A 26,288-nucleotide genomic window follows, 5' to 3' on the forward strand; every position below is an offset into this window, starting at 1 on the left:
TGGTTTTCAGATGCATGCTGCCTCAGACTAGGGTGGCAGAGCACAGCCATCACGGCTAGTAGCCATTGATAGCCCTGTCCTCCATGAATTTGTCTAATCTTCTTTTAAAGCCATCCAAGCTGGTGGCCATTACTGCATCTTGTGGGAGCAAATTCCATAGTTTAACTATGCGCTGAGTAAAGAAGTACTTCCTTTTGTCTGTCCTGAATCTTCCAACATTCAGCTTCTTTGAATGTCCATGAGTTCTAGTATTATGAGAGAGGGAGAAAAACTTTTCTCTATCCACTTTCTCAATGCCATGCATAATTTTATACACTTCTGTCATGTCTCCTCTGACCCGTCTTTTCTCTAAACTAAAAAGCCCCAAATGCTGCAACCTTTCCTCGTAAGGGAGTCGCTCCATCCCCTTGATCATTCTGGTTGCCCTCTTCTGAACCTTTTCCAACTCTATAATATCCTTTTTGAGATGAGGCAACCAGAACTGTACACAGTATTCCAAATGCGGCCGCACCATAGATTTATACAACGGCATTATGATATCGGCTGTTTTATTTTCAATACCTTTCCTAATTATCCCTAGCATGGAATTTGCCTTTTTCACAGCTGCCGCACACTGGGTCGACATTTTCATCGTTCTGTCCACTACAACCCCAAGGTCTCTCTCCTGGTCGGTCACCGCCAGTTCAGACCCCATGAGCGTATATGTGAAATTCAGATTTTTTGCTCCAATATGCATACTTTTACACTTGTTTATATTGAATTGCATTTGCCATTTTTCTGCCCATTCAGTCAGTTTGGAGAGGTCTTTTTGGAGCTCTTCGCAATCCCTTTTTGTTTTAACAACCCTGAACAATTTAGTATTGTCAGCAAACTTGGCCACTTCACTGATCACTCCTAATTCTAGGTCATTAATGAATAAGTTGAAAAGTACAGGTCCCAATACCGATCCTTGAGGGACTCCACTTTCTGCAGCCCTCCATTGGGAGAACTGTCCGTTTATTCCTACTCTCTGCTTTCTGCTTCTTAACCAATTCCTTATCCACAAGAGGACCTCTCCTCTTATTCCATGACTGCTAAGCTTCCTCAGAAGTCTTTGGTGAGGTACCTTGTCAAAAGCTTTTTGAGAGTAAGTACACTATGTCCACTGGATCACCTCTATCTATATGCTTGTTGACACTCTGATTTCCCCCCTGATTTTCTGACACAAGATTTATCTTGGTGGGCCCCCTTATTAGCAGCCCTGTTCACACATATAAATGATACAGGTAATATCCCGCAGGGTTGGCTTACTAGCATCATAGTGCCAATCTTTAAAAAAGGAGACCCAACGAAACCGGCAAATTATCGACCCATAAGCCTTTTAAACGTTTCATTGAAGCTATATAGCCGACTACTTTTAAACAAATTAAAGGAATGGGACCAATCCAACTCGATAATATGTAAAGAACAAGCCGGCTTCAGACCTAAAATGAGCACAATTGACCAGGTTTTTATACTGCATCATTTAATCTACAAAACAAGATCCCAAGCTCACCAATCCTTATATTTGGCCTTCGTTGATTTTTCAGCAGCTTTCGACACAGTCGATAGAGGACTCCTTTGGCTAAAATTGGCCCAAACCAATATAGATCAGAGACTACTGTGGCTGATTAGAGCCCTCTATCAATCAAATGACATCCGAGTGCGAATAGGGAAAAATGGCACTCTATCATCTAAAGTCCCAGTATATAGGGGAGTAAAACAAGGTTGCCTACTGGCTCCATTTTTATTTAATTTTTTTATCAATGATATAGTCGAGGCAATGTCATCACCTTCTTCCTCCCCCCCCTCAATTGGAGCAAATAAGATTTCCACTCTTTTATACGCTGATGATGTAGTCCTATGTTCTTTGACAAAAATAGGACTCAAGCGTATGATCCATAAACTAGAGGAGTATTATGACTCCCAAAATCTAAAGATCAACCAAGCAAAATCTAAAATTATGGTCAGTGGTAAATTTATGAAAGCAAAGAATAGATGGTCATTTAATGGGGTCCCAATAGAGCAAGTTCCAACTTTTAAATATCTAGGTATTCATTTATCAAACAATCTATCTTGGACTTCGCAAATCAAGGCAGCGGCTCAAGTCGGTTCCCAAGCCCTTGGTTTAACTAAAAGATTCTTTTTTACAAGGGGGGGCCAGCTCGTCCCCCCATGTTGAAAATATTAAAAGCCAAAATACTCTCAAAGATCTTATATGGCTCAGAACTATGGGGGCCCTCAGCAGGATCCAACCTTGACTCTATTCAAAATGGCTTCATGAGGCAAGTGTTAGGGCTTCCCTCAGGGACTCCGTCAGCTCATCTCAGAGCAGAATTGGGATTGCCCTCAGTAGCTGCTCGTATTGATTTGGCCTATTTACGTTATTGGCTCCGTATTCTTAATAAAGATGACTCTACCCTAGTTAAGCAATGTTGGCAGGTTCAAATGCTATCAGGTGGTTGGGCGAAGAAATGCCAGTCGATTCTTTCTAAATATGATTTAACTCCAAATAGATTGATGGAATTGAGTAATGCCGCTCTCCGTAATTGGATTTTTGATGGCGACGCTGCTCAAGATTGTATGTCCATTGTATCGGCTCCATTCTCTATTTGGTTTCCATGTTTCAAATTAAATCATTTTTTGTCAAACTATTTAGATGTACTCGACAGGGCTCCTATCAGAAGAGCATTTACTGCTCTCCATTTCCAAATGATGCCAACTGCGTACCTTGAGGGCCGCTATCGAGGTACACCCTTGACCCAACGTAAATGTATTTATGGCTGTGACGCAATTGAGGAAATCGTCCATTACTTATTGTATTGCCCACTCTACGATGAACCTAGGCATAAATTTTTATCAACCTTTCTAGCCTTTATAACACCTTGTACTGTTGAAGAGATGGTTATTACACTTTTATCTGATAATTTTAATTCAACTACCTTAGCGGTTGCTAATTTTGCTTTGGCAGCCCAAAAACTGAGAGCGGCTTTTGCCAAAGAGTCAAATACCGTGACATAATCTCTCCCAATTATTATCTTTGTATGTATGTATTTTTGATATTGTCTGTATGTAGTGAGAATTGCACATGGCCTATGGCTAAGATTGCATTAAAGTTTATCTATCTATCTATCTTGTTGACACTCTCAAGGAATTCTAACAGGTTACTGAGACAGGACTTTCCCTTGCAGAAGCCACATTGGCTCTGCTTCAGCAAGGCTTGTTCTTCTATGTGCTTAGTTAATCTAGCTTTAATAATACTTTCTACCAGTTTTCCAGGGACAGAAGTTAAGCTAACTAGCCTGTAATTTCCAGGATCCCCCTGGATCCCTTTTTGAAGATTGGCGTTACATTTGCCACTTTCCAGTCCTCAGGCACGGAGGAGGACCTGAGGAACAAGTTACATATTTTAGTTAGTAGATCAGCAATTTCACCTTTGAGTTCTTTGAGAACTCTCAGGTGGATGCCATCCGAGCCCGGTGATTTGTCAGTTTTATATTGTCTATTAAGCCTAGAACTTCCTCTCTTGTTACCACTATTTGTCTCAGTTCCTCAGAATCCCTTCCTGCAAATGTTAGTTCAGGTTCAGGGATCTGCCCTGTATCTTCCACTGTGAGGACAGATGCAAAAAATTCATCTAGCTTCTCTGCAATTTCATATTGTTCTTTAGTACACCTTTGATTCCCTTATCATCCAAGGGTCCAATCGCCTCCCTAGACGGTCTCCTGCTTTGAATGTATTTATAGAATTTTTTGTTGTTGGTTTTTATGTTCTTAGCAATGTGCTCCTCAAATTCTTTTTTAGCATCCCTTATTGTCTTCTTGAATTTCTTTTGCCAGAGTTTGTGTCCCTTTTTATTTTCTTCATCCGGACAAGACTTCCATTTTCTGAAGGAAGACTTTTTGCCTCTAAGAGCTTCCTTGACTTTGCTCGTTAACCATGGTGGCATCTTCTTGGCCCTGGTGGTACCTTTTCTGATCTGCGGTATGCACTCCAGTTGAGCTTCTAATATAGTGTTTTTAAACAACTTCCAAGCATTTTCGAGTGATGTGACCCTTTGGACTTTGTTTTTCAGCTTTCTTTTTACCAATCCCCTCATTTTTGTGATGTTTCCTCTTTTATTTATTATTTTATTTTATTTTATTACATTTTTAGACCGCCCTATAGCAATAAGCTCCCAGGGCAGTGTACAGCATAATAAAACAGATTAAAATACAAGCGGATGCAAATACAATACAGTACACAATAAAACATAATTAAAAATTTCCAAATTTAGATTCAATTTTAAAATTTTAAATTTTTTTTAAAATGCCTGGGCAAAGAGGTAGGTCTTTACCTGGCGCCGGAAAGATAACAGAGAAGGCGCCAGGCGTATCTCGTCAGGGAGGGCGTTCCGTAGTTCGGGGGCCACCACCGAGAAGGCCCTAGCTCTAGTTGTCGTTTTCCGTGCCTCCTTATGCGTTGGGACACGGAGAAGGGCCTTCGACGTCGAGCGCAGCGACCGGGTAGGTACATAGCGGGAGAGGCGTTCCGCCAGGTATTGCGGTCCGATGCCATTAAGGGCTTTATAGGTAAGAACCAGCACTTTGAATCTGGCCCAGAAACATATTGGTAGCCAGTGCAGCTGGGCCAGAACAGGTGTTATATGATCAAATTGAAGTCAAATGCGACCATGTTGGATTTTCTTGGCAATTGGCCATTTACATGTATGTTTAATTTAATAGCACTATGGTCACTGCTCCCAATCGGTTTGACAACACTTACATCTTGCACCACCAGGTCCTGGTCCCCACTGACTCTTCAAGTCTCTGATTCCACAACTTCCTAATAACCCTATTTTCTTTTTCCCTCCCAAACTTTTAACCAGTCAGGAGAGTGTCTTCCTAGTTGAGTTTCACCTTAACTGACAGCTTCTTAGGCTGAACCTTTTACCCTTCTATGCAAAATATCCAAAGCAAAATATCCCCATTTAAACTTCTTGTGAGCAACTTCCCAAGTAAAACATCACTTTGTGGTTTTAACTTTACTTTGAACTTTTGAACCTTCTATTCAGGAGAGCCTTTCAAGCAACCATTTTACAACCCAAAAAGCAACCATTTTACAACCAAAAACCAAATTCAAAATGGTTGAAAGGCCTATTCCTTCACAAGCACCATTTTATGTGTAGCATCTGTAGAATTGCAGCAGGCATCTCTGTGTACAATGGACATTAGGAAACAGATCATAGTACTGTGCTTATTCTATAAAAGGAGCTTTGCTAGTATAACTGTTCATAAACAATCAACTGAATAGATACAGTTTCTGTACCATCATAACCAGGAAAAATGTACATTAATAATTCATTCCTAGTGTCAAGCATTTCTCAGGTCAGTTTTGAAGAGGGAAGCTTGTGAACATATGGAACATGTAATCTTGCAGCCAAGGACTAAATTGGAAATCCTGAGATGCCTTGTTTTTATAATTTATAGCCAACTCTTTCTGCTAAGAAACACTCAAAATGGCTAATAGCATACTCCCCCTCCCCATTTTTTAAACTTGCTTAAAATCTTTTTACTGTGACCCTGTTCAAGGTGGCTTAAAAACAAAACGATACAATGTATTACAATAAACCTCTAGAAACTTTATTCCATTGCTGACTGTTTATGAAAACATCAGCTATGAAGCAAAGGCATTAAAATAAGTAAGCTATTTACAATGATTTTAAGAAATCACATAGTACCATGCCAGGATAGGCAAGGGTCAAGTGATAAGCTGCACCTCACCGACTGTCATATTTGCATCCTCCAGTAGTAACAGTTCATATATAAAGGGCCATTTCAGACGGCAACAGTAAACCACACTTCCACAACCTGGTGTACTCTACAAATTTTTAGACAACAACTTATCTCAGCCTCAGGCAGCACAGGGCTGACCAAAACATTTGGAGGGCACCAGGATGGGGATGTCAGCACTTAAACATGTTTTAGTGTTATATGCATGTGTACGCATATGACTCATCAGGTTCATGCACACACAGCCCTCCCAGATGGTACAGCCATGAGGAGACTGTAAATTTTTGCTTCTGCTTTTAAACTAATCACAGTTTGTTGTTATTGGCGAAGAGGTGGGACAGAAATGCAATGAATGAATGAATAAATAATGTCTGAACTCTGGTTATTTAAAACTCTGGTTTGTTCAAGCAAGCCGGGGCCAAACCTGATTCTGGCTTGTTTTCAATCCAGTTTAAAGCCAGACATCTGGAAATGATGCCCGCCTGGGGTCCTAATTTGGCCTGGGAGGCAGTTTTTCCTTAGCCATAGCCATCTACCCTACTATGATGTTAGGTGTGGGGCAGGTAAAGCCACAGCTGCCACCTTGGGCTCCTATTTGGAGGAAGGGCAGGATATCAATCAATCAATCAGTCAATCAATCAAGGAGCTATCAGGAGACAAATGCAAGAGCTCCCAATTAGAGCTTCCAAGTGGAGCAGATCCCTGTCAAAAGCAGGGCCTGCATGCCAGTTGGAGCTCCTGAGTGCTGTTGATCCCTGCTAAAAGCAAGTCCTGCTTTCAGCGAGAATCTTTGTAGACACAGCTTGAATTCAAGCCGGGGCTGCAAAGGAAGAATCTGGGATGCGCTTAGAATGGACTCCCAATTCTTCCTTTGAAGTTTAACCTATGATATTAGGTGACTGAAAGGTAGGTTACTCCACCCACCTGTCAAAAGTGGCATGTGAAGGATGGACCAGGTTTGGATCTGGACCACCTGCTGGATCCCAACCCCCCCCCCAGATAAAACTAGCCAGAGTTCAGATATAATGGAAGACTCCAATCAATTTAAAAGGGAGAGCAAAAGTAATCAATTTCTGTCATCCTTTCTTATTTCCTTTGGGCATAACACTAAACTGCAGCAATGGCAACATCTGGCCTGGATTCTTTGTCAAATTTGGTGCTTCAAATGAAGACTGCATGTGAGCTATTTTATTTACAAGGGACTTAGCAAACAAGTCACAGAAAGTCAATGAAGGCCAAATGACACATTATATTATGCATGTTTGCTTTGAAGTGTGCTTAAACTCTTTCATTTAAAAGAAGCAGCAGCTGCTAGGTCCCAAACCAAAATGGGCTTGTTATTCATATCAGAGCCCCACACCAGTTTACTGTCAACCACACCTGCAGGGATAAATAGCAGCAAAGAGGGGCAATTCTTGGCAGGAAACTAATGGATCAGCGCCCTCAGCTGCTCCCTGTCCCCAAATGGCCTGTTTCATCTTACCTTATTCAGGAAATGTCTCTAAATCACTCAAAAGAGTTAAGCAGGAGAGCAGTGGTGTTTGAGAAAGGTTTCTTCACTGTCGCTATTAGCATGGCATAACCGGTTCAAGGGATTCTATTATAGGGAGGTTCACATGACCCCTCCCCAATGCACTAAAAGAATGGGGGGGGGGCAAGCAGGCTAGTACCATCATTCCTTCCACTGGAGAAACATTCCCCACCATCCATGAGTTCAGTAGGTTTGGAAAAGGGCTCTATGTACTGATGTATGTACACTGAACTCCTCCATATGAGTGGGGTGATGACCCTGGTTGGGCCAGGTCTCATCTCATGTGGAGATGTTTTCGACTCTTCTAGCATGTTGCCCATACACAGAGATAGCAAAGAAGTGTTTCCATGGAAACACTTCCACTGCAGGCAGCAGAGGCAGGGTGCTGTGCAGCCCCCCACATGCATTCTTTCAACCTCCCCAGTGTTATAATTAGTGAAGTTCCACACACGTTTTCAAGCATTTGCATTTAGCCATTGCCCCTGAAGCTTTATGTATGTATGTATGTATGTATGTATGTATGTATTTATTTACGTTTTTAAACCGCCCTATAGCAACGAGCTCTCAGGGCGGTGTACAGCAAGATAAAACCACATTTAAAAACGAACAAGTGTGGAGTACAGCATACAATATAAAACATATTTAAAAACAAAATTAGAATACAAATTAAAATAAAAATACAATTACAGTTAAATTTAAAATAAAATTAAATTTAAGCTTAAAATGCCTGGGCAAAGAGGTAGGTTTTTACCTGGCGCCGAAAAGATAACAAAGAAGGTGCCAGGCGTATCTCATCTGGGAGGGCATTCCATAATTCGGGGGCCGCCACTGAAAAGGCCCTAGATCTAATTGTTGTTCTCCGGGCCTCCCTATGAGTTGGGACCCGGAGAAGGGCCTTAGATGTCGAGCGCAGTGAACGGGTAGGTACATAGCGAGAGAGGCATTCCATCAGATATTGCGGTCCGATGCCGTTAAGGGCTTTATAGGTAAGAACCAACACTTTGAATCTGGCCCAGAGACATATAGGTAGCCAGTGCAGTTGGGCCAGAATAGGTGTTATATGGTCGAATTTCTTCGTCCCAGTAAGAACTCTGGCCGCAGCATTCTGCACTAGCTGAAGTTTCCGAATCGTCTTCAAAGGTAACCCTACGTAGAGTGCATTACAGTAATCCAATCTAGAGGTTACCAGAGCGTGAATAACTGAGGCGAGGTTCTCCCTGTCCAGATAGGGTCGTAGTTGGGCTACCAGCCGAAGCTGGTAGAACGCATTCCGTGCCACCGAGGCTACCTGAGCCTCAAGTGACAGGAGCGGATCTAATAAGACCCCCAAACTATGGACCTGCTCCTTTAGGGGGAGTGTAACCCCATCCAGAGCAGGTCTGACATCAACTACCTGGGCAGAGTACCCCCCCACCAACAGCATCTCAGTCTTGTCAGGATTGAGTTTCAGTTTATTAGCTCTCATCCAGTCCATTATCGCGGCCAGGCAGCGGTTCAGTACATTGACAGCCTCACCTGAGGAAGATGAAAAGGAGAAGTAGAGTTGCGTATCATCAGCATATTGCTGAAAACGCACTCCAAAACTCCTGATGACCTCACCCAGCGGCTTCATATAGATATTAAAGAGCATGGGGGACAGAACTGAACCCTGCGGGACCCCATATTGGAGTACCCAGGGACTCGAGTAATGCTCCCCAAGCATCAACTTCTGGAGGCGATTCCCAAGATAGGAGTGCAGCCACTGCCAAGCAGTGCCTCCAATTCCTAAGTCCGTGATTCGCCCCAGAAGGATACCATGGTCGATGGTATCAAAAGCCGCCGAGAGATCAAGGAGAACCAACAGAGTTACACTCCCTCTGTCTTTCTCCCAACAGTGGTCATCATACAGGGCGACCAAGGCCGTTTCTGTACCAAACCCCGGCCGAAAGCCCGATTGAAATGGGTCCAGATAATCAGTTTCATCCAAGAGAGCCTGGAGTTGGTGAGCGACCACGCGCTCTAGAACCTTGCCCAGAAATGGAACATTTGCTACCGGTCTATAGTTGTTAAGATTATCAGGGTCCAAGGAGGGCTTTTTTAGGAGCGGTCTCACCACCGCCTGTTTCAGGCAGAGTGGGACCACTCCCTATCGTAAAGAGGCATTAATCACTTCCTTGGCCCAACCGGCTGTTCCATTCCTGCTAGCTTTTATTAGCCATGAGGGGCAAGGATCCAGAGCAGAAGTGGTCACCCGCACCTGTCCGAGCACCTTGTCCACATCCTCGAGCTGTACCAACTGAAACTCATCCAAATGTATGTATACAAATCCTCACCTAAATGTCTTTAGTTACATACTTAAAAAGGGTCTTTGAGGTAGCCCTCAGGAAAAAAATATTGGTTCCAATTATTTCTGTAGTCTTTATATTGAGATTTTTAAATTGCAAGACAGAAGGAAATATTTAAAAGTGAAATATTCATTTTTTTTAAAAAGTAATACAAAGTACTCAGGCAGACTGGTAAGTTGTGTTGGCAAAGAAAGAGTGCCTGAATGTATTTTTCCACAGCAGAGTTACAAGGCCAAGAAGCACAGAGTCCATGCAGATCTCAAGGACAAGTAGCCAAGGCAACCAGCTGGCCTTATCTATAAGACTTAGCAGATCTGGCCAGTCGGTGTGGGGGTCGAGGAGTTTGTACAGAGAGAGAGCTTGTGATATATTCTATTGTCAGTAAAGTGACTCTTAAAACTTATTACTTGTCTGGCTCATTGCTTCAACTGGCATCTAGCCTGTCACTATACTGTTCTGCATCCTGGGCATCTGCTTGCGCCAGATACAACATCCAACAAGTTGCAGGTGACTTTTTTATGTATGAATTCTGTTTATTAGGAAGCAGCCCTACATTTTGTTTTAAGAGATGCTTAGTTGAAGCTAATTTTTTACTAGTGTGGTATTAACTACCAGATGGAGCAGCAATATTTTAACTGCAAAATAAGTTTGAGAACACCATCTGTCAGAGATCCATGTAGTAAACAAGTCTGGCTTATATGTTATTATCCAAAATATACTTTTGCCATGAACCTGCTTCGGCATAAAACCAAAGATGTGGCCTGTACAACTGAATGTGCTTGAGCTCATATCACATGACACAGTTTTTGTTTCTTTATGCAAGCAGAACCAGAGAGAATGAAGGGGGAGGGAATCACACGTTACTGAGAAATGTCAAAAGTGGGAGCAAAACTGAATTCTTTCTCCACTTTTTTTCTTTCACAGGTGAGCGGAGAAATTATGGATTTCTCCTAATGCAAGATGCTTACACTGCATCAGGAGCATGTGAGAGAAAACAGATTAATATAATCAGCTTCTAAAGACATCAGGTGTTCCTTTTTGTGATGGCTGAAGAGGAGATTACTCACCACAGTCAAGACTATTTTTGTTGGTAGTGAATGTAATGTGTGCACTGGCGTTTGCATACATTCTTTGCAATTACCTTTGCCACATTATAAGGGAACAGAACTGGGCTGACAGAAGAGCTGACTTACTTGAAGGGAGATATTTGCTTGAGGGCGGATTTTGGCTGGTGGCAGCTCAACGTAGGAATCTTTTCCAACAAAATTGACAGTAATGAGTTTCTCACACTTCTGTCCAGCAAAACCAGCCAGGCAACGACAGACGGGTTCCTGGTGTACTACAATGCACTGAGCTCCGTTTTGGCATTCATAGTAATCGCAAGGGCTTGTCTGGAGCAGAACCATCGGTGGAGGATTTTCACAGAAGAGTCCACTTTAAAAATAAAAAAGGAAGAATGTTATTCTAAGCCCATCAGCATCAGGCGGGAGTTTAAAGACATGAGGTTTAAATCTTACTTAAAGTTGTCAAACCCTGCTGCTCCAGAATGTATGGAAATGACAAACATTGGGCCAAATTTGATATAAAAGTTTCAGCTTTTGTGCTGATTTTTAAAGTGGTTCCACAAATATGTGTGTATATAACTCTATCATAATGGGTATCACATGACCATTACCTCTGTGGAAAGATGCATATATAGCCCATGCCATATATGTGTTCATGACAGCACTTTATAAAACTACATGAGCAGGAAATATTACATATCAATTACCTCTATCCTCCACCCCTAATGGAAAATCACCAGTGTCAGATACATGGCTTGACCAAATATCAACCTATAAAACACTCCTTTAAATTTATATTTAAATCCAAATATGTGACCAAATTGACTGCTATATATGAAGATAGATATTCACGTGACATTTGGAAAGAAAAACAACAATAAATGAAAACCAACGTTTCAAAACTAAACCATTGATTTCATTAATTTCTCTTTAAAAACAACAATATTGAAATGAAACAAAATTCTGTCAGGCTCCTGTTGATTTGCAGCAAGGTGGGTTTGAAAGGAAGACATGCAGTAGTTTCCGATGAGTTTTGAAAATAAACATTTATAATCATGCACTTTGCAATTGCATTCTTCTGTTTCTAATGAAGTTTCAACGGACTTTTAATAGGTTTTTCCTGTGTATGTCCATTCTGTTCACATTATGTTTAAAATGGAAACCAGTTTTGAACTGGAATTCAAGTCTTACTTTTCAGTGACATCTGCTCCTCTGTTTTCAGGAATGATTTTACAAATAAGAAAGAGGTGTTCTCTCTTGTGTCACGCAACTAGCTCATACGTTTTATTGAGCCCACAGTCATGTTGCTCACAAGGTAACTTTGGGGCTGCTTCCAATCATTAGCAGTGAAATAGACATGTAGGTATTAATTACAAGCTGATGATGTTCATATTTATCTCTATATCAAAGTGAGGCACTTTTAAGAAAACTGTTATGTGAGAAATAGCCTTCAATTGCCAGCCGGAATGCAAGACTGAATCAGAATGTGAAGAAGTGGTTCTAGATTAGACTTTTCAGTAATATTGGCATTGTTCTATTTTCCCCTGTAGTGTTTCCTAGCATTCTCATTTGTTTGAAATTTTTCCAGGCCATTTGTTTTCCCTTGTGGGATAGGCCAGTGACAGAGACTTAACTGAAAAATAAATACACAATCATCAGGGGGAAGACGTGTGAAGAGCTACTGTGACCTTTCAACAAGAGGATACTTCATTGTTCTCACTGTGAGCAGAGCATTGATAGTACATGCACATTACGCCAGCTGTGCTCACCCACAGTTTTCAAATACTGCTACCTTGGCACATTAAGCAGGCAATGTGGCTAAGCTGAGACAAAGTGGAAGATTTATTTCTTTATTTTTCTGCTTTTTGTTTCAAAGTTCTTCTTTATAACAACTTTTCAAAATCAACCAACCCATTTGCATAGTATAATGATTAACATATACTGATCATTTGGAGCCACTACAGTTTGTGAATAAGTCACACAATGAAAGTCAAACGATAGTGCACAGAAGATGTAAATTAGGCTCTGCTCCAATGCATGCCCTGTTTCCAAAGACTCCATGTGCTTTCCAGTTAAGAGTTTTATTCTACCTTTGTTGATGGATTTGGAGTCAAAAGAAAGCACTTAGAAGCAAATGTATGATGTAAAACAACATGGTTTAAGAACTGAAAATATATGTGAAGATAATATAAACAACCTCTGCACAAAACAAAATGCTCTAAAACAAGGAGAGAGAAAAAAGGGATATTAATACTGTTAACAGAGCACTCTTGGGTTAACTCAGAAGTAAGCGCCACTGTATTCAGTGGAATTTACTCCCAGGTAAGGATGCACAGGATTGCAGCCTAAATTAATATGAAAGAATGAGTAAGAATTTCTAAAAATTAGGCCTTGAACAGAACAACACAGCCTAAATTAAAGGCAGAAGCAGAGACTGTGCACTATGCCAGAGCATCATGCAAGGTAAAATGAAAACATTTCATAGGCCCCAAACTAGCAGAGACATGTGCTATTGTGAAAAGAGGGGGAAATAACCCAGCCAGTCATAACTGGGAGAAAATCCTTCATAATGCTTCCATATGGTAAAAAGATTCTGATTGTGAAAGTAAGACGCTTGTTTTTCACTAGCCTGTCCCTGTTTCTTGCACCTTTTCACAGATTTTTTTATTAGTATCTTCCCATCTTGCAAGATTTTCCAAATGTGGCCTCTCCATATACTCAAAAAGCAGAGCTTGGAAAAGTTACTTTTTTGAACTACAACTCCCATCAGCCCCAGCCACCATGGCCACTGGATTGGGCTGATGGGAGTTGTAGTTCAAAAAAGTAACTTTTCCAAGCTCTGTCAAAAAGTACTCCATAGTTGGCTAATACAGAAGTAGCAATTAAAAGTCAGTATATATTCCATTTATTTATTTATTTAAAAGCACTGATAAACCACTTAATATTTTAAAGATTTCTAAGCAGTGAGATATAGTTAATCTTGACTTTGTTAAAAAAAGTTTATAACTATGGTCACCAGATGCTTACTCTCTTGGGTAGATAATTACTTTTGTATTGTTTACAGTTATTTGTTTTTGCAACTAATCACCCATCTGTTTCCCAACCTCCTGTGTTTCCCTCCTATTCCCCATAATTCTCCACGGGTTGACTTGGCCTCATACTTTAAATATTCATTCCTAGTCATCCTAGCTAGGCTCCTAGCCCACATGCTAATATGCATGAAGCCTAAATTGGGTGATGGTGGTGGTATAGGGGAGGCAGGGGAGTTGCTACCCATGCAGTGCCTTTGCATGCTACAACCATATACTGCCTTCTGACATTATCACCATTTTGAACCAGAGTTGACATTTTCTGTATAAGAACCTTATTAAATTCAAAATACCAGCATATTATGCCAAAGGAAGCAGCCAGATTCTAGTCTAAAACTGATTTGAGGACAGATTCAAACTGGCCTAAGTCAGGGCTCTTGAGATGTTATTCATATCTATGTACGATGTTATGTTTAATACAACATCAATAGCCTCTTGAATTTCAAAACACTGCTTATGCTATAAATTGAAATCACCAACCTTCAATAGCAGAAGGGCCTGTGACAGAGATCATCCATTTATTTAAACATAAATCAACTGAAAGAAGCACACCATGCTATACTCCAATTTCTTTCAAAAACTAATCCTGTCTATAGTGACAGGCAAGTGACGGTAGAGACATGCTGAAGCAAATTCTGAGATTCACAATATCAGTTTAGTATGTCTCAATGCTCTTGTGGACTGACTTCCTACTCTCTCATCAAACATTATGTGAAGCTGAAATGCACTACTGTTACTCAACACTTTCCTCCCCTTTGTGATCAGCCACCATCTCCTCATACAGAGACACCAAATGAAATGAAAGTGGACATTAAAGCTACCAATAAACACTAACCATAAAAAGCCTATCTAAAAAAAAAAGGTCCGTACAGCCTGTGTAGAAGGGTAAGCTCTTGCATCTATCGCACAGTGCTAGGAAACTGATCCCAAAGCTTAGAGCTACCACTGAAAAGGCTTATTTGGCAGTAGCCACCAGCCTAACAGATAGCTGGGTTGCCAGAAGGTCTCCGTTCCCAGATCTTTGTGGTCAGGAAGGTTTGCACATCAGTTGCTTTGTGGTGGCAAGCATTCTAACAAATGGACTGAGGAGCTTTCTTTTTAGCCAGTCTATGAAGGAGTGATTGCAGGAAGGCAAGGTAAAGGTTTAAGCAACCTATTTTGCCTATTTTTTTTTTACATGCCATAACAATTCATCCTGAATCACAAACCTCATTATACATCTTATTATAAACATGCATACCAAATATAACAATGGATTTTATCAAGTTTGTTCTCCCAGGAAATACTGTTGTCTGTCAATCAGAATGAGTACATTGTTTTATTTTAGTATGAAGTTGTATACTGCCTGAGTGCTTTAAAAATAAAAAGGTGGAATATAGCTGCAAGAAAAGAAACAAGAAAAAACACAAAATAAATTAAAAAATCTAAACAGGACTGCTCAAAAATACGTTCTGCTGATTTCAAAGTGACCCACTCCCAAGTAAGTGTGCTTAGGATTGTGGCCTAAATGTTCAATGTTGTAATTCAAGGAAAGTGCAGTAGAAAATATGCTAAGAGCCTTCAGATTTACAAAGAGTTCCAGTGCCATCATATCAGCATGAAGGTGCTGTGAAACTGCATTTGCAGGTCAGCTTTGAGTCTCATGCAACTGTTGCCAATGTCACAAGAATTTCTCAGGGGCACTTTTGTATGTCTAATAAGAGAAATTTGAACCTGACATCTAGTTCTAACTTGAATGAAGTACCTGTGGCTGAATGCTTACAGATCCCTGTTTACTTAAATGATTGCTACAGAATATCACTATGGGAGAACTTCTGAAATAGCTACCTAACAAAGAAATAAAACACGCGTTATACAAAGCTCAGCAGTTGTAGTGTATGTTTCCCTTCTAAAGCGGCATCTATCAGAAAAATAGGTGGATTACTAAAGGGCAGATTTCATAAGTCAGACTCTATTTCCCAGAGGGTTCATGAATCCTAGAGTTCATACAAAAGTTAAAAAATAATAATACAGAGTCAATATTTGGAAGGAAGAGACAGTATTATTTATTCGAGAAGCACCCAGATTAATAAACTGCCTCATAGTTTACACAGTTGCAATCAAGAAAGGATAACAAAACCTGGGTTTGCTACTGATTGAGATCTACTAAAATGTGACTTAAGCAAAACTATAGTACAATCGTTGCATGTAAGTTTTAAAATTCCTCTCCCTCCATTTTAAGCCTAGAAGAGGCAACAATCATTTTTCACAATGAGAATTCCCCAGATCAGAAGGAGTGCCAGACACAATTGCATCTCTCTTTCCTTCTCTCCCTCAGCTCTGAACAGAACATGAGCCCCAGGGCAAGACTAGTTGTGGAATTAAGCTCAGTCTTTGCATTTAATGTGCAGCCCCCCCCTTCATGGCATCAGCTAGAAGGACTGCAGCATGCATGGAGGGAAAATGTAACCCCTTTCTCTCCTGCTTTGGTCCTGAGAACCACTCCCCCCTTTTAAAGATGCATTGGGACGAAATCCTCCATTGGCACCAATGGGGAATTCCAACCCTTCAAGCTGTTGCAGAGATACATGTAATGTCATGTCCAGGTTAGCTTATAATTGTAACAGTGCCCCTGTACTACTTCAGACCTACTCCAGCTGCTTTCCCCCCCTTAATTCCTACAGGTAGGAGAGGCAATTGTGGCAGGTCTATGGTGGTCATTTTTTAAGTCAAGAGTAGTTATGGGTGCTATAAGGACACCCTTCCCAATCTTTAAGTACTACAAACAGTTCCCCATTGTGGATCCAACAAATCATCTGAGGAAGGGGATTCTGTGGATACCGTGGTGCCAGTGGCTACCCTGAAGAATTAACTATCATCATAGAGTGACCTGAATTACCCAGCACCAATGACTCCTTGTATGACCTCCCTGACAACTCCTTACATTACACTTGGATCACAGACTCTCCCCTTTCACCACCAGGAGTTGAGGCAGCATCAGCCTTGCATGAATTTCAGAGCTGGAAGAGGAATGCCTGTTTAGCTGCCAGAAGGCTTCACTATCAGGCAGGGCCGGCTCCAAAGGGTGGCCAGGTAGGGCCCTGGCCGAGGGTCCCGTGGCCCACAGGGGCTCCTGAAGGACCCCTTGTTGTGATGGGGGAGCAGCGCTTCCCTTTCGTGGCAGGCTTCCTGTCATGGATCGCAAGGAGGAAGCTGCCTGCCTGCGTGCCTGCCCGCTCTCCCCTGGGCCAGCCCTCTGCCCCCCTGCTCCACTAGCTCGCTCTTGGCTCCTGCTGGCTCCCTCACTCGGCCTCTCCCCCCACTCCCCACCATCCCACCCCCAGCTTGCTCCCTTGCTCGCCCTCTGCCCCTGCCAGCTCCCTCATTCACCTGCTGTCCCAGCCCCCCCACTCGCTTGCTCTCTGCCCCCACTGGCTCCCTCGCTTGCTCGCCTGCTGTCCCGAGGGCCCATCACTGTGGTGGGGGAGTAGCGCTCCCCTTCCATGGCAGGCTCCCTGCTGTGGATTGCAGGGAGGGAGCTGCCTGCCCACTCTCCTCCCGCCAGCCCACCCGTTCATCCTCTGCCCCTGCCCACTCACTCGCCCAACCTCCTGCTCCTCCACCTGTCTGGTAGGTAGGTGGGGCATGTATGCGTGTGCCAGGGCCCAGGGTAGGCTGGTGCCAAAGGGCTCTGGCATGCCTGGGGCCGGCCCTGTTATCAGGGACCTACAGTAATACCTCAGTTAACAAATCCTCCTGGAATGAAGCTCCTTTTAATGAAGGCTTTTTTAAAGGTGAAACTGACCAGCTTTGCTTTGCTATGGATTATACAGCCAAGAGAGTGGCTATATACTATAGCCAGCATGGATTTTTCACATTCTGCTATGTTAAACTGAAAATATCCCCACATGCCATTCTGCTGCTTCCCATAAGTTCATTTCAAAACAAAATCTTACAAAACCTAAATGCTTGCTTAACAAACCTCTAAGTTTTCTTGGCGATACACAAAACACTCAGACAGAATCCAGAGTTCAATGTGTAAAACAAGAGAAAAAAATTTCAGACCCCTGTTGGACTTTTTTCTGTCAGTGGTCTCATAATCTGTTGAAATTAATTAAAAATCAGCCATGTTCACAAAGTACCTGTATCCTCTTACTGACCTTGCCCCATACTCTGATTTTTATCTTCTGCAGTTTAAAAGTTAAAAAAAAGTATGGCTGATTTTTAATTAATGTAAGAAATCTGACATTGATGTCTATAACAGTGCAGGCATGCTCAGTAAAAACTAACTGTCAGTGTTCCAAAAGCCAGATTAACAGCTGTTTGGCTTGGCTAATCAGGGGGCCACACCCACGCCAGATGTTTATTCCACTTGAAACAGTCTTGCCTTCCCCCAAAGAATCCTGGAAAGTGTAGTTTGTGAAGGGTGCTGAGAGCTGTTAGGAGATTCCTATTCCCCTGACAGAGCTCCAGTGACCAAAGTGGTTTAACAGTCAGCCCCTCTTGCCAGAAAATTCACAGACTGTAGCTCTGTGAGGCGAATAGGGTGTCTCCAACTCTCAGCATCCCCAGCCAGCTTAGCCACTGGTCAAGGGATCATGGGAGTTGTAGTCCAACAACATCTGGAGACCCAAAGTTGAAGAACACTGGTGTAGGTCTTTGCTGCCCCCTCCCCTTGCACCAAAGTACAGGAAACTGATGGCAAAGGGCCGTATGCACCAATATATATGCATGTGTGATGGTGATCTACATTTCGGTTTTATGTTCTTTCATGGAGCAGCTTTTGGAATATGTCTTTTATCCTGTCTGGTGGCCTTAGGGATATCTTGGGTGGCTCCCAGTGCTAATAAATCATTGCTCTTCCACTATAAGCTGCAAGCAGAATTGTAATTGATTTACTACACTCTTGGGGATATTGTACTTTCTATGTTTGTCATGCTACATTTTGTCCACACTGGTGGCTGCAACACAGCTGCAGTGGGTAGGATTAGGGTTACAGAGTTATACTGCTAAAACACTGCAATTAAAAAAAAAGGGATTGGAAGTGTTGAACTGGGGCTGTGCCAAATTGGCTCCACCAGATGCACCTGCACAGCATTGACCTCACCCCCACCCCGCCAGATTTTGGTGAGCAAAGCTGCTGTCAGAAGAAGACTGTGGCATCATTGCCCCATGCACTGGCCACTCCAGCTATAATGGCAGAAAGTTTTTTTTTAATTACATTATAGTGATTTGGTTATAGAGCTATGACATTTTCATTTAAACAGTATTAAACGAACATTTTACAAAATAGCTGGAAAAGTGTTTTAGGGTTAAATTAAAAGATTGCTTTAAACAAATTAACAGGGCAATAAAATGGTGCCCATCCAAAATTTTTTAGCAAATGTTCACCTGCCTGATAGGTGCTGCCGATGTCAATGCCTGCACCTGCAGATGTTGTGATATGCTTCCATCCTTCTCAAAAAAGTTTAATGTTCTGCAGTCAGAAAAAAAGGAAGAAACATGGAACATGGAAGGATTACAGACTGATGAAGACATCAGTGTGAGTAAATTGTGCATGGTGATTCCACACAAAATGCCTAGTTGGAAGCAGTCTGATACATTCATGAGAAGATCATTCTGCTATTCCTTAGATTTTAGCTAAGCTATTGTCACTGGCTGCAATTTATTACAATCATTCTAATTTCCAGTCCCATAGGCCACCACAAGCAATCACTCTTTTTCACTGGTACTTAGACTTTCAAATAACTACACAGTTAATGCCCAAGGCACAGAATGATCTTCTCAGAAATGTATCAGACTGCTTCCAACTAGGCATTTTGTACGGAATCACCATGCACAATTCACTCCACTGATGTCTTCATCAATCTGTAATCCTAAGTAAAACTCAAAGATGGTGACTTGTCCAGTGAATATTATGACTGAGCAGGCTGTTTAACTCAGGTCTCTTTGTAAGTATTTTCATCAAGTATGTAAACTTACATACATGAATAGTTAGTCAAGCTAATTTCTTTGGCTTTTTGTCTGGCAAGGAAAGGAACAAGGTAGGTGAAATGAGAGTGACAGAATGGGGTAAAAATGGGCAATAGACAACTGCAAATCTCACTGAATAAGGCAAAGGCATGAGCAGTTGGGACAGCATAAAATATTCAAGCTTTTAAGTATGGTTTTATTATAATGCTGTATCTGTGTTCTAGATTAATTCCATAGGCATCTTTACTGTAAAAAATACAAAAGATGATATCTAACCTAGGCTATTCTGTTGCTTTTATTCCTGGAGTGTATTGGGAGGGCCACACTTCCTCTCTACATGTTTAACTTAAGGTTGACTTTGGACAATTTTGATTTTGATTGTAAGTGGCTTTGAATATTTACCAGAAAGGCTGGACATAAATTTTGAAAACAAACGTACAAAGTATTTATCATGCCAAAGTCCCTGTTTTTTAAAAAAATATGCATTCTTCTCCCACTACATTGAAACTGTATTCCCAAAACCTATGTTCCTAAAAGCATCTGTTTGTTGGTGACACATTACTTTTAAGCATTGTACATTTCCAGTAACATGCTTTAAAATAATGTGCCACCAATAAACAGATGCTTTTAGGAACACAGATGATTTAGGAACATAGGCAAATCTACCCATTAGCCTTTTTCTGTATGACCAGCATAACATCAAGAGAAGATTTAAAGAGAGAAGAGAACAGGACAGGTGAACAAAGAAATTTAGTTGCTTATCTTATCTTGTGTACACACTGAGTTTTTAAAACTATGGTCTTATATCACTTCAGGAATCAATACCTGTTCTTCAAAATGCTAAAAGAAGAGTAATGCAACAGAAATACATGGTAAGAACAAAAGAAAAGATACAATGAAACTGGGAAAACAGTAAATTGCTGAAGGTTCACTGCCCAGAAAAAGGTTCACAAATGCTCCCACATTTCTATTTTATCAGAGCCCATTTTTAAAGGTATGATTGCTCTCTTGCTGTGTGTATGTGTTCTCAAATACAGAAAATATTTGTCTGGAAGGAAGCAATATCTAACCCTCCAGGCAATGATTACTGAATCCATTTGGTAAAGTGTCCTTATCTTTGACATATAGTAAACTTTTCAGAAGAGTGGTCTATTGGCAGCTGTCAGAATTAAACTTGAAATTGTCAAGGCAGAGCCACAGAGATCCTGTACAAGGCACTTTTATGACAATCAGAATCCCAGCACTTAAGAGTGATGGGAGTGGGATAATGAGATAGGAATTCTATGCAACATAAAACATAACCTGAACATTCCCAATCAGCACCTAGGTCTGCTGTGGTCTTGCATTTCTTGTGAATATAAAGATGGAGCAGCTAAACGTGATTCTAATCTTCCTTCATATTTCTGCTCATATTGAGCAATGCATGGCGGTCTCTGATGGGGACAGGAATGTTGGGGACAGAACTTATGCACACAACTCAACCACTTTCTTTATATGTTCAAAATGAATGCCCAAAGAGTCTACAAATTTCTCCCAGAATGAGCAGAGGAAATCCATACTTCTGCTTTGAAACCAAAGGGGCTGCACACTGCACTGATTAGCATGCCCTTGACAATTACAAAGTTTCCCCCTGCCATTCCTTGGAGAAGTTTTTAAACAAACTGATTGAGATTTTACAAAAACTAAAGCACCAAACAAATGTTTAAATCAGATAGGCATGAAAGATGCTGAGGCAGGGCGGCAGACAACTTGTTTTAAACAAGGAGAGATGGTAAATTATTAGAAGTAGCATTTTTATGAATTTTATTGCTGTAAATCGCTTTGAGACTCTTTTGAAGAAGGTAACAAATAAATTAAATAAATAGGGTAAAGAAGAAATCTGACACAGATCATGGTTTAATAAACTGTAATTTAAAAATACATGGCTCCATGTTATGTCTGAACTGGATCTGTGTTTCATTCAGTACAAGGATGTGTGACATTTTAAGAGCCAAGTCAGAAAGAAGCTACCTGTTTGTAGGCAATAGTGGCTGGCAACGAGGACTAGGGTACAGCAGTATGAAACCCAACATGCTTACCTGCCTTCCCGAAGTGGAGGTCACTGCCAGTGACAGAGAGAAAGGATTGAGGCAGAAGGGAGGGATGACATGGTGTGGGCACAGCGGTGGAGCCACTCTGACACTCCTACTGCTGCACCTGCATTGCCCTCACTTCACAAATGCCTCACTTCCCCCCTCTTAATGACTGGCAATGACCTCCACATTGGGAAGGCAGATAAGCAACACCACCCCACCAGCCATGACTGTTTGTAGATATGTCTGTACGCACAGACATAAATGTGTTTTCAGGGCATGATAAGACCATTTCCGTTACGCTTAAAATGTTATGTCTATCTTGACCTGAATGTAATACTTCACAATTAGTACTTATTGATTTATATAGTGCCTTCTATTTACGGCACTTCACAAAGAATCTCAGGGCTCATGGTCAAAAAATGGAAACAAGGGAGACAACAGAAGAAGGGGAGCGAAATGGAGGTGGGGTAAACAGGGTAAACTTATTTGAGTGACGTACTTAGGCTTAGTTACACAGTAGGGTGTGTTAAATATGTGAAAGGGAACACAAAATGGCTTTTTGTCTTGGCTTAGGATTCATCTCCAAAGCTGCAAGCCTCAAAAGGTCATTGTACCACTCCAAAACCACAACAAGAAAAGTGAAGATGCAATCAAAAAAACAATTAATAGAATTGATAGAGTATAAAATGCTTAATCATTTTCTGGCTCTTAGGGTTATTATTATTATTATTATTAACAACAACAACAACAACAACAAAATCCATCTTCCACTAAAAGGGGGCATAAAAGTAACCAAATTTGTGGGTTTGTAATAATCCCAGTTTAAATGCCTCAGCTCAGCACTGCATTTTTTCATCAAAAACAGCAGTATTGTCTCTCCTAGATGACGTGCTTTAGGGCTTTTGGTAACATGAAATTACTTTCCTTCATGCCCATTATCTTGGAGTCTGTAAACAAAGGAGGCATGAGTCAGCTTGCCATCCTCTACTACCACGTGTAGGCAGTTATGTTTGACAATAATTAATATATCTTTATTTTTTAGTCACACCTTTTCTATCCAATGTGCTTCCCTATTAGTACTCAATCAATGGCAAGAAATAACTGAAAGCAACAGTGTGCATGCCTAAAATGGCCTTGTCATAGGGCAGTGGACTATGACGTGTTGTGCAAACAGCTGTTCAACCATGAAATGTAGTTCCATGAACCTGAGGATGCACATTCCCATTTCAGAGATCAGGTATTGTTCTGAGGGAGACCATGCCACTTTGCTTACCTGAATCCTTGAGGACAAATGCAGGTGTATCCATTGACAGCATCTACACACAATGCACCATGGCGACATTTGTGTCCCACACAATCATCGTCATCAATTTCACAATGTTTTCCACTGTAGCCAGGTAAGCATTCACATCTGCAACAAGATCAATGAATCCATAAGCATAAACCAGTGTACAGGTATAAAAACAAAAGTATTCATATGTGGAGATGAAAATACAATACAACCCAAAGCAAAGGTCCATTGCATGCCTCATATATCTGATGACAAATAAATAGCATTAATATACTATTTGTTTTCTGGACCATAGAAGGAGGCTGGGTGCAAACATTGACTTGAATCCTAAGAAGTGCCAGGGGAAGGGGGGTGGCAGAAGATGGCTTTCACAATGCTTCCTCCACTTGGTAGTCACCAATCTTCCCAAAGCTGATCCTGAAGGTCAGGAAACCTTCCTGAATTGGGCGGACTGTGTCATGGCAGGTTGAGAGGGAATTGTCAGAAACCAGGCAGAGGCAACCTCTAAAACACAGCCCAGTCCATTCAGGAGGGTCTTTCAAATCTCAAGAGAGGCTTTTCAGGTGGCTGCCAAGGGGGAGGAGGAGGCATAAAGGTCACCATGTGTCAATCCCCTTTCTGCTGGTGCTATTGAAGAACCAGGTAATTGCTTAAGTCATGGGGGATAAGTCAAACCCATGGGCCACTGTAAAGTATAGAAGGCACTTTGGGTAATCTTCCTATATGGGTTGGCTGGGTGAGATGACATGGCACTGGTAAGCTACATCTTGAAAGATGCAGATTTTAAAATATGATTCTGTGGAGAAATCATCTTGTTTCTGGTAAAAAGTTTTTAATTTAAAAATATATAATGGGATTTATATATAACTGAATGGAAAGGTTCAAGACTTTCTGCTGGGAGCTGTGTAAATATGGGATATTAATTGTCACACCAAGGTGCTTTAAAGCTCTCTACAAGCCCTGGTGGTGCTCTGAAGTCCTGACTTGAGGACTTCAATGTGCCCAGTTACCTGATGCCATTGTGACTTCAGGTGATTGATAGGTGGGCAACCACACCCAACTGTCAAATTTGGTCCATGAGTGTAGATACTGATATGGATCTGGTCTCTGGAGCTGAAAATATTCCCCACCCCTGATTTAAAGTGACAGTAACGACAGAGTGTAAACATTCTTAGTTAAAGTCAATGCTAGTCCAACTCAGACTGGACCCACTGAAATTAAGAGATATGACTAATTTTGGTTCATTAGTTTCAATGGGTTGACTCTGAGAAGGACTTAGTTGAATACAATCCATTGTAATGAAGTGAAGTGAAACCATATATTTTATTCAGTAAGAATATATGCAAACATCACCATCTGTTTATATTAATAATTATTTTAAATAAGTTCTCTATCATTTAAAACATGCAGATAAATGAACTTGGTAATTTCCTCAAGGTAGAAGCATTATATCTGTTCTTATGGTGGTTATCATTATGGTGGTGTTTTCTTAATAAGTCTGCCTTTTAACTATCATTACCATGAAAAGAAGAGATAAAACAATTGTTTCTTAGATCTTAATAGGAAGATAAAAGAGTAAGTTAACACCATTCTCCTAACTTTAGATGGCAAATCATTTCTAAAAAGTGGATTGGAGGAACTGAAGTAACAGCAAACACAAGCTATTATGTATTTATTATAATTATTAACTTGGTTGTATTAAAGTTGTGTCAGCGTTTCCATTATAAACCCTATTTTCAGAAGTTTATTACTCAACCATAAAAAATGTACTCGAGGCCAAAACTTGGTGTTCAAGGTCTCAGGCCAGGGAGAGCAAATCTCTCTGGAAAACTGGGCAGCCTCTCAAAATCTTAGACACTATGTTTTTGACTGGCTTTAATGTATTTCAGCCTATAAACCACATTTCAAACCTCCCAGCTGGATGCTACTCTACAGCTGGAAAATAAGAAGTATATCTTTCAAACCAGAACAAAAGAGAAACATATATTTCTTCCCCGGTTTAGCATTGTTATATATTTTGGAGATTGTACTTTCATATACCTCTGAATTCTAGATGTTAACAGTTTATTTAATTCTAAAGCTAATTTTTACTTCTAGACTTCTTCATCTGGATGCAAGACTGGTGCAGAAAGCTGGAAAGAGAGGTGAATTAGGATTAAGAAAATATATGTGGTAGAGATTATCACTTCATGTTACCTTACTGTCTGGTTGTATTCAGTGGCTAGAGAAAGTCTGGGCATAAGAAAGACTAGACAATCTGTAGATATGGAAATTCATCTTGTGTTTCAACAACAAGGCAGAATTCCAAGGTGCCCAAAGGAGGCAGTTGTGAGACCTTTATTGAAAAAACCTTCCCTGGAACCCTTAAACATGGATAACTACCGGCCAGTGTCCAATATTCCATTCTTGGGTAAGGTAATAGAGCGTGTGGTGGCCTCCCAGCTCCAGAGATTCCTGGATGAAACAGAGTATCTAGATCCATTTCAATCTGGTTTCAGGCCTGGGTATGGGACGGAGACGGCTTTGGTCGCCTTGGTGGACGACCTATGCAGAGAACTGGACAGGGGGAGTGTGTCCCTGTTGGTTCTGCTGGACCTCTCAGCGGCTTTCGATACCATCGACCATGGTATCCTCCTGGACCGCCTAGCTGGGATGGGACTTGGGGGCACTGTTTTGCAGTGGCTCCGGTCATTCCTGGAGGGGTGAACCCAGAAGGTGGTACTGGGGGACTCCTGTTTGACTCCTTGGCCATTGGCCTGTGGAGTCCCTCAGGGTTCAGTTTTGTCCCCTATGTTATTTAACATCTACATGAAACCGCTGGGAGAGGTTGTTCGGGCGTTTGGAGTTTGGTGCCACCAGTATGCTGATGACACCCAACTCTATTTCTCCTTTCCACCTTCTTCCAAGGAAGCTGTCTTAGTTTGAAACCGGTGTCTGACATCAGTTGTGGATTGGATGAGGATGAACAAATTGAGGCTTAATCCAGACAAGACAGAGATGCTCCTGGTCAGTCGTAAGGCAGATCAGGGAATAGGGATACAGTCTGTGCTGGATGGGGTTATACTCCCCCTGAAGACACAGTTTCGCAGTTTGGGTGTCCTCCTGGACTCAGCTTTAAATTTGGATTCCCAGGTTTCTGTAGTGGCCAGGAGGGCTTTTGCACATTTGAGATT

The 26,288-nt window shown here is 41.3% G+C and overlaps 1 protein-coding gene across 2 annotated transcripts in view; it reads right to left on the reverse strand.

Annotated features, from left to right (window-relative positions):
• SLIT3 (slit guidance ligand 3) overlaps positions 1–26,288 on the reverse strand; it is an 810,414-nt gene that overhangs the window by 34,468 nt on the left and 749,658 nt on the right. For both annotated transcript variants that reach the window (XM_061616805.1, XM_061616804.1), the window contains 2 exons: positions 23,098–23,235; positions 10,838–11,078 (listed from right to left, as the gene is read on the reverse strand). In XM_061616805.1, coding sequence (XP_061472789.1) covers positions 10,838–11,078; positions 23,098–23,235 — 379 coding nt within the window. The remainder of the gene's footprint in view (positions 1–10,837; positions 11,079–23,097; positions 23,236–26,288) is intronic.

The sequence above is a fragment of the Rhineura floridana genome, chromosome 3, assembly GCF_030035675.1.
Source record: "Rhineura floridana isolate rRhiFlo1 chromosome 3, rRhiFlo1.hap2, whole genome shotgun sequence".
In the NCBI taxonomy this organism is placed as follows: domain Eukaryota; kingdom Metazoa; phylum Chordata; class Lepidosauria; order Squamata; family Rhineuridae; genus Rhineura; species Rhineura floridana.